Raw genomic sequence first — 9123 nt, forward strand, 5'->3', positions numbered from 1 at the left:
TGTGTGTGTGTGTGTGTGTGTGTGTGTGTGTCAGATGACATTGTATTTCTGTAGTGCTTGACATCATATTTTAGATATCTTTTGCCTGGATAAATAACACGTATACCTTCTCTAAATATTAGTTTCTACAATTGTTCGACTGTGGTGGTGTTTTGTAAAACTATTCAACTGTTTGTTTCTCAGCAGGCAGAGGTTGAGGAGGAAGAAGAGCTGAGGAAGGTGTTTCAGACCTGTGTTAGTCTGTGTGTTTCCAACGGTGTAATGAGCCCAGAAAAAGCCCAGAGGTGTTACAGATCAGGTGAGATATATTTTCTGTGTGTCTTTTTTTTTTTAATTGATTTTGAAGTATAATTTAGCGTGCACTTTGCTGCTTCTCTCCAGCCCTCGACGCAGATCTGCGATTTGCTCTGGACAACCGTCCAGATAATGATATCATCAGACGCTGCCTGGTTTACATCCACAGGGTAGTCAACGCAGAAGGGGAGAGAGAGAAGAGACGGCTTCAGCAACAGACAGAGGTAAGCACAGACACGCACACGCACACACACACACACCCACACACACACACACACACACACACACACACACACACACACACACTGTATTGTGAATCACTGGCAAAATTACTTTTTCCACACTTTTTTCCTTGTTTTCTTAGTTTTGAAAGAAAAACATTGCTCTAATAGCTGGACATTAGGGCTCATTTACAGAAACCATGTCTTTAATTTGTTTTCACAGATTTTTTAGAAATGTTTATAACAAGTTTCATGGGACGTTAACTTTAGCTAATAAATCAACTCCGTAAACTAAAGTTAACATCTAAGATATCAAGTAAAGGTCATAAGAGAAGCCTAACACAAGCCATGGCTCCATTAATGTGGGGAACTTGCAAAATGACTGCTCTCTAAGCCTTTTATTTAAGTTAAGTATTAGTTCTTGACAGAGAAACATGTGTCTACAGAAACATAGAGATGTGATGAAATATATCTTGCATATGTATAGGTTTTTATAAATGATGGTTCATTTTTGTAGCATAGTAAACATACCTTAATATGAAATATTGGTTGTATTAAATGAGCCACAGAAACTGACTCTTTCCTTTATATCTTGTATTTTTAGGCTGCTGCCTTTGACCTAAGGACAACACCCACTGATGGACAGTTATTGTCAGAGCTGTGTGACAACTTCCTCCCCGGTCTTATCACTTCCTCACAGCTTCTGGTCTACACCGTGGCCACAGAGTGTGACCGTTGCCATGGTTACACAACAGCCAGGAGACGGGGCTACGCCGAGTCTCTGTGCCAGCAGGTGTACTCTGACCTTGTGGGCTTGATTGACAGCTCAAGCATCTTAGACAGCAGTGAAGGCTCTAAGCTCGGTGATGCTTTGGCCAGAGAGCAGGCAGAGCAAGAGGAGCTGTGTGACGTCTTGTCACGATTTTATGACAACATTCGGCCAGAGGAGGAAAAGGTCAGGATGGAGGCATTTTTTCTGGATGGTTACTAAACATAAGAATATTCAAATATTTCACTCCAGTGTCCTTTTCATTTGCTGTAGGTCAGAGCTTATGTGGAGCAGAGTGAACAACAGTTCCCACTAGTATTGACAGGGGGACCATGTACTGGGAAGATGGTTCTTTTGGCACACTGCGCTCAACAGGTTAGTGGCCTGAAGTGAAATGTGAAACTCTATATTAGATGTGAAGTCCCTTTACTCCTAACCAATTTAAAATCCAAACAATAATATCGAATCAATGAGAATCGAACCCTGGCCACTGCGTTGAGGACTTCTAGCCTCATTACATGGCACCCGCCCAGTGTTAGCCAAGTCCGGCTGTTAGCGACTCTCCCAGATTTCTCCATTAATAGTTGTTACACGGGAAAAACTCTCTCAATGACTTATTTGATGTTTGTAAGTGCTGAAAAAGACCATGGGATGATTTTAAACTGGAATTACACTTAAAGGACACTTGATGATATATGCTGGAGCATTTATTGACACTCAATCCAGGAGAATATTCAGCTTTTAGGGCTCTCAATCTTTTGGCTCAGTGAGAGTGGTGAGTGAATCAACTCACTGCAGTCGGGTGTGCCAAACTGATTGGCTTTGATTAAGCCCAGGGGTGGGGAGTTTTCATATTCCCTGAGTCTCCAGTGCTCTGTGCTGACTCATTATCACCATCAGAGGTAGTGAGAGGTTCTCCCTGTTGTCAGTGTATCTTCAAACACTAACTCAGAATTTGGTGTGTATTTGTTGTCAATTTGCCTGTCTCCTAGTGTATACTAAGAGTGCTGGAGAGTTTGTTGTGACTCTAGCCTTTTGGTTTATTAAAGGTCTCCCAAGGAGCCTGTGCCTTTAGTTTTGTGTCAGCAGCTCAGCAGCGGTGGTTTAGTTTATCACCTTAGTGCTTTATTTTAAAAATGTGCCTCTACGTGCACCTAGAGCTTGTTTGTTTTGCAAAAATCCACCGTGCCCGTATTGTCCTGCGCATGCACTGACGAGCACTCGATGGGAGGGAGTGGAGGAGCTCGGTGGTAGTGGAGGGGCGTGAGAGTTGTAAACATTTGAAATTTGAGTCAACTCAATCTGCCAGAATTACCGACTGCAGCTCTAGAGGAAGCCTGCTGGGGCTCTATACAGCTTCTTTGTTTTTTCTCCCCTTTCCGATTTATCGCTATTGCAATTTTGTGGTTATCCCCCTGGGATAACTTTGAGACCCTCCTGGGTACCCACCTGGGTACCCCCCCTGCCATTAAGCAGTACAAGTCAACAACTGTGTAGCGTTGTTCTTTCTGGAAGACTATTTAAACTCTTTACTCTATTTATTATTGGAGTCTAGACACATGATATGCATACCGAATTCACATTGCAGTTATCCCAGGACACATTCAGCACATTCTAAGGTCAGGCAGTCCGTCAATTTGACCATCCAGGATGAGAGTTCACTTCTGTCATGTGCGTGTGTGTATCTTCTGCATTCTGTATGTGTGAAAAGTGTGTGTCCTTGAGAGAGAGGCAGAGTGGTTTCTTATCAATGCAGCTGTTCTCCGGTCACACACAGGTTGTGACCGACTGCTGTTAAGTTGGCCACTGGTGTGATCGCAATGCAAGATGGTTTCTAGTTACCCCTGTGACTAAATGTTATTCAAAACAGGAGAAATAAAAGCCAACAAGACATTAACATTGTGAGACAGTGATACATATCTGTACTACATGATCTTGATAACATGTAGAGCGTGTTTTTTACCTCTGTTTCTCCCCACAGATAAAGTATTGGCTACCAGACTGTGATCCTGTGGTGATCACTTATTTTTGCAACCTGTCAATCAACCCTTCCCCGAGGCACCTGTTGTCGAGCCTGTGTTATCAAATTGGCGATAGATATAACAGCAAGTCTTCCTCTGAACAGAATCCCAGAGAACCGGATGATGCTAGCTGTAGCCCAACACCCAAAGTTTGTCTTTCTGAGCTTAAAGAGCACTTCTCATCCCTCCTGTCCTCCACACCCTCTACCAAACAACCTCTGGTTCTAATCCTTGATGGCCTGGATCACTTTGAAAACAACTTTGGACATCACATCATGGAGAGCCTCTCGTGCCCCCTTCCTCCCAGCGTCAAACTCATCCTCGCAGTCTCCTCCAACCAAACACAAGTCCTGCAAGCCATCAACCCACAAAGAAGTCCACCTCAGTGTTTGTCGGGGGGCAGTGAGAAGGAGCCAGGATATGTGCATGTTCAGCTGGGATTGGTGGACAGAAAACAGCGTGCAAAGATGTTGGCGTCACTGCTGAGCAGTTCAGGGAGGAGAGTGACATCAGGGCAACAGGCGCTGGTGAACCAGGCGCTGAGTTCTTGTTGTCTGACTCTCTACGCTCGACTGCTGCAGCTACACGTCTCGCTCTGGCACTCTGGTATGACTAATAAAGTAAACAGACGGATTCATTCTTAACGGATGAGGCTTTTATATTTCTAAGAGACAAAAAATCCTGTGAAAAAAACAAAACCAACAATGCTTTATACCATCTCTAAATACTTTCCAACCTCCCTACCCTGTATGTGCTGCTCAGCCCCAAACCCAGTCTTCCATCTAAAGTTATACATCATTATTCTTGATTCTGATTGGTCAATTACAGTATTCTATAGTTTGTTATTTCTGAATAGTCATTATTACGAATGAAGCCCCTCACTTAAAATGAGTCACACAATTAAAGGTGAATATTTTCCTCAAACAGCTAGCATATATACAAACAGGGCCAAATAGTGCAGTTGTTGATGTTGCATTTTGCGGGCAGAAGAGGCCCAAGTGGGTACTACAGCACTCTGATGTAATAATTTTTTATTGCATTATGACATATGAGGATGACATTTGCATTTACTAGGTTTTCATATTACATTTTCAAATGCATTAAAAAGGATTAGAAGGATTAAAAGAAGAAAAATGTAACATCTAAATCACCATATAAAAAAGAAACTGTTACACATGCAGTTATGCTGCTGCTAAGACAGTTGTCACCGTAACGCAACACACTTCCTGGCACTCAAGTAGGATTTTTTACTATAATTAGAGCTTCACGAAATGCTTTTACATTTCAAACAATTAATCAATTTATTTATCTGTCAGGGGAAATCATATAAAACCCAATTCCAGTGAAATGTAATCCTGGCCTCAACATAGTCTGATTACATTGCATTCCTCTCCTTCTGTCCCTCTTTCTTCTCCCCTCATCAGATTCAGATGTGGATGAGTCGTCCCTCCCCGATGGCGTCCATTCGTCCATTTCTGTGCTGCTGGATCACCTCTCGCAGAAACATGGCTCCTCAATCGTGACTCGTGCTGTCTCCTACCTCACCCTCTCCAGGACCGGGCTCACTGAGGCAGAGCTTGCCGATCTGCTGTCTAGTGATAATGAAGTGCTGACTGAATATATTCATCAGGATGAGAGTCCTCCCTCCAGTATGAGAGTCCCGCAAATCGATGTGGAGAGACTTCTCTTGGATTTGAGGAGGTTTCTCATTAGAAGGACAGTTGCAGGGTCACAAGTTTTGTTCTGGGTGAGCAGGCATTTCAACCTGGTGGTGGCTAAAAGGTGTTTAGGCACTCGTGAGGTGAGGAGAGAGATTCATTCGGCGATGGCGGACTATTTCTGTGGCCGATGGGCTTGTGGAGGTGCAAAACCACTTCTTGCAAAGCAGAAATCTGGAACAAATAAGGACACCGCCCAAATGGAAGTATACATAGACAGGCAGCAATCCAGCCAGCCGTTTTTCTTCGCCGCTTCATTCAAAGAGGTCGGCCAAGTGAACTTGAGGAAGGTCTTAGAATTGCCGTATCACTTGCAAGAAAGTGACAAATGGGGGGAGTTCGAGCACGGGCTGTTAATGTCTTTCAGTTTTCACCAGGCTATGGTTCAAGCAGGACTCCTGGGAGATTTGGTAGCCATGTTGGAGGGAAAAGAGGGGTCACCCCACTTCCATTGGTCGAGGGAAAGAGCACTCCTAACAAGCATATTGAAGTCTCGTGCTTGTTTACTGCAGAGCTCACCACTGAAGCTGCCTTCAGTGCTGGAGACAAGCCTTCTCCCTTATCTGGAGGTTTTTCCGGCACTCAGAGATTATGCCAGTGAAATCAGACAGGAGAGGAGGAGTAGAGGATTAGGAGTTGTGCTTTGCCCTGCACCATCTTCCGTTACCTCCATTCAGTGTTTCAAGTATGATGCCAAAACTAAGGACGTCTCTGTTATAGAAGCAGCTGGGACAGAGTGCGGGATTGTAGCTGAGGTCATGGACGATGGCACGGCTTTGATTTGGAAAGGCTGCGGGTGTGACGTTGTCAAACTATCACTGAGCTATGAGCAGAAAGAGGTGAAGTTTGCAGGAGTGAAGAGCAGTGGCCAATTCATGCTGCTTTCAACACAATGCGTCAAGCTATTGTCCTGGGATGTGACAGGCCCAGAAATGTTTCTGCAGATTATCGATGCTTTCAAGACAGAGTCGAGCCAAAATAGAGCCAGTAAAGTTGAAGGGTTTGTTGCATGTCAGAAAAAGTTATTCCTGTGGTGGAAAGATGAGAGTTTTGTGAGTGTGTTTGATGTCTCCAGTGAGACCTTGACTCATTTTCAGTGTCAGAGCTGCGTAACCTGTTTGGTTTGCTCCTCTAATGGCTTTTACATGTACTGTGGACAGGAGGAAGGCACAGTCTCTATATTTGACACCAAAACCGGCAGCCTCCTCCGTACTTGTTCAAACCCAAACCACAATGCGGTTACATCAATGATCCTGTGTGAAGATAAGTGGGAAATGGCATGTGTTGACAGGACAGGGAGTGTCACACTATGGGATGTGGCAGCCAAAAGAAACCTACCCAGAATCGTCACAGGAAGCCTCACTGGGGGCAAGTCTAATAACATCCTCAATATAGATTACTCACATGAAATCAACACTTTATTGGTGTGTCAATCTCACCAGGTAGCACTGTGGGATACGTGTGACTGGGAGCTACGGGACCAGTTCTTGGCTCCGCAGGGGATGACCTTCACCCAAGCTGTGCTCTCCCAGGATGGCCACCTTTTCCTGGCTTTGTTAGACACCTGTCCCCTCGTCTTGGTGTGGAGGGTCAGCACAGGGGAGTGTGTTCTCTCCTTAGAAATAAACAAAATGCCTTGTAAACTACTCAGAATGGGCTCAGGTGTCGTTTGTGTCTCTCTTGATGGCTGCCTGACAGTGTGGGACTCTGGGATGATAGACGCTGCAGGTACAGCTCTGAAAATGAGGAGTGGAGTGAAAGAAGTGGTGGTTGAACGAACAGGAGAGTGGTTCTACACTTCTGATGGGGCAGATACGGTGTGGAGATGGAGATTAGAAACAGGACTTCCACATGCTTACTTCCTACATAATGGTCCTGTGGAAAAACTGCGTCTTTCTCTGGATAACATCCACCTTGTGACACTGTCGGCAGGTGAAATATACGTTTGGCAGACAGAGACGGGTCAGAACATCCTGCGTATGAGTGGCAGCAGAGCCACAGACGTCCTGATCACCCCCAACAGTAACTTTGGAGTGAGTATTTCTGAGCGAGGGTTGTCTCGTGTTTGGAAGCTGGCAAACGGGAGCATTGTGTGCAACATACACCCGTACCTATCTGACGCCCAGGTGTCGCTCGAGAGCACCTTTCTAATTGGCCTCCGGCGTGGAGACCTGCTAGCTGCGAGTCTGTGGTCGGGCTTAATCAGCAAGCGTTTCTCCTGCGCAGAAAGCTCAGAGCGTGTTGTTGCTTTCCACACACTTTCAGAGCACCCAGACTTTGTGGTGGTGATGGCCACCTCAGGTTCAGTGTACACCTGGAAAGTAGCAGAGGAGACGCTGTGCAGGCACTTCCAGCTACCTTATAGGTTTCACTGTCAGCCACAAGACTTCCAAATGTCCTCTGATGGGAGCTGTGCTCTGCTGTCCACCGATAATGAGGCCATCAACCTTTTGGACTTATCTCAGGTCAGACTGTGCTCATTCAAAGCTGAGGGTCCTGTCATTAAAGTTTGTTTGGATAAAACTGGATGCTATGCTGCCTGCGTATCCTGCCCCACCACCACTACCACCCTTGAGAAGAACTGCGTCTGTTATCTGCATGCGGGGCCCGTCCTCACAGTCATACGACTCCCAGACGGAGAAAGAATAGGAAGTGTGTGCCTGGCTAAGAATCCGTTGACTCTGGTCGTGTGTGAGCGGCAGTGTGTGTTTGTGGGATTTGAGGATGGGTCTGTAGGTGTGTATTCAATTTTAGATGTCACGATCAACGGGAAGAAGTCCGTCAGGTGGGGAGAGAGTCGGAGTGGTTGGTTAAAGCACTGCCCCTTTGACAGAGCATTCAGCTGGTTACCACTTGCAACCCCCAATATTACATGGCTGTAATATTTTTTCTGACCCTGACAAATGTAACAGCACACAAATTGACTTTATGCATGTATTGAAATAAAAGTACCGCATGTGTTTCCATTTGTTTCAGTTTCAGCTTCAGTCCATGATGATGATGATGATGATGATGATGATGGTGATAATAATAGCCTACACGTCACTGCAGAAACATTCACCCAGCACATAAGTTTCATTTCTGTGAAAGTGAGCAGTTTGAGTCATGCATGTGTTGTTAACACACTTTGACACATTCATCTGTAATCATAAAAAGGATTTAACTCATCATTTTATGCCTTATTTATATCCAGGCATGGGTGTAGTACAACATTCTGAATCCATGTACGTAGACATTCTCTATCCACATCCATGGCCATTCATTCTAGCTTCTCCCTGTATTCTACTAAGTTCCCTTTTCCCTATACATATATATATATATATATATATATATACAGTATATATTATTCTATATCTGTTCTGATTAAAAATAAATGACAACCCCACATTTTGGATTTATGTTGAATTTCTGTCCTGTTGTGGGTGTGGATCAGTTCAACCTAAACATAAAAATCACGCCTGTTCTTATTGCAGATGTGTTAATTTGTATTTTACGCCTTTTGAAAGATAGTCATCTTTTAAACACATCTATTGCTCTCATGCTGCGTTCCCTGCTTCTCGGTAAGCTTGTAAATTACAGTACTATCTCGAGTTCTAGCGTTCATCCTATTGGTTGTGCATTGCTTGCCTTTAGTCGAGAGTAAATGACAAATTGTACCTAGTTACAATCTTACTCATGGTGTTACATATTTTAACTAGACTATACCCAGAGGCGGATTAATGCACAGGCTGGCCTAGGCTGCAGCCTAGGAGCCCCAGGTGTGCAGGGGCCCCGGATTGGCAAGACTATTTTAAATGTTTTTAATTTACCTCACCGGGAAAAAAAACTTGCCTCCTATTAAGGCCCATTGAAACAAAAAAAATTTAGGCACTGATTGGATAGATATGTGACACATTTACCCAATCAGCTGCCATTATGTGCCCGGGTTCATCAGGTCAGTTTTGTTGTCAAGTAATGCTTCACTCACTGTAACTACACAGTACAGCGGCAAAATGTCATGAAGGAAATGTGATAGCGGAGCATGAAAAAGAAAAGCACAACGACTGAAAGAAGAACAGTCCAAGATCTACGAAAGACAGAGTCTTTCAAGGTTGCGGACT

The 9123-nt window shown here is 44.4% G+C and overlaps 1 protein-coding gene across 1 annotated transcript in view; it reads left to right on the top strand.

Moving 5' to 3' along the window:
- LOC310947414 (NACHT and WD repeat domain-containing protein 2-like) overlaps positions 1-7905 on the top strand; it is a gene marked incomplete at both ends in the record, with an annotated part of 10273 nt that extends 2368 nt beyond the window's left edge. The window contains 6 exons of the mRNA XM_083914203.1: positions 184-298; positions 382-518; positions 1120-1470; positions 1558-1659; positions 3266-3911; positions 4730-7905. Coding sequence (XP_083770329.1) covers positions 184-298; positions 382-518; positions 1120-1470; positions 1558-1659; positions 3266-3911; positions 4730-7905 — 4527 coding nt within the window. The remainder of the gene's footprint in view (positions 1-183; positions 299-381; positions 519-1119; positions 1471-1557; positions 1660-3265; positions 3912-4729) is intronic.
- Between the last annotated feature and the right edge of the window lie 1218 nt (positions 7906-9123).

Source organism: Echiichthys vipera (assembly GCF_963691815.1).
Source record: "Echiichthys vipera genome assembly, chromosome: 5".
Taxonomy (NCBI): Eukaryota; Metazoa; Chordata; class Actinopteri; order Perciformes; family Trachinidae; genus Echiichthys; species Echiichthys vipera.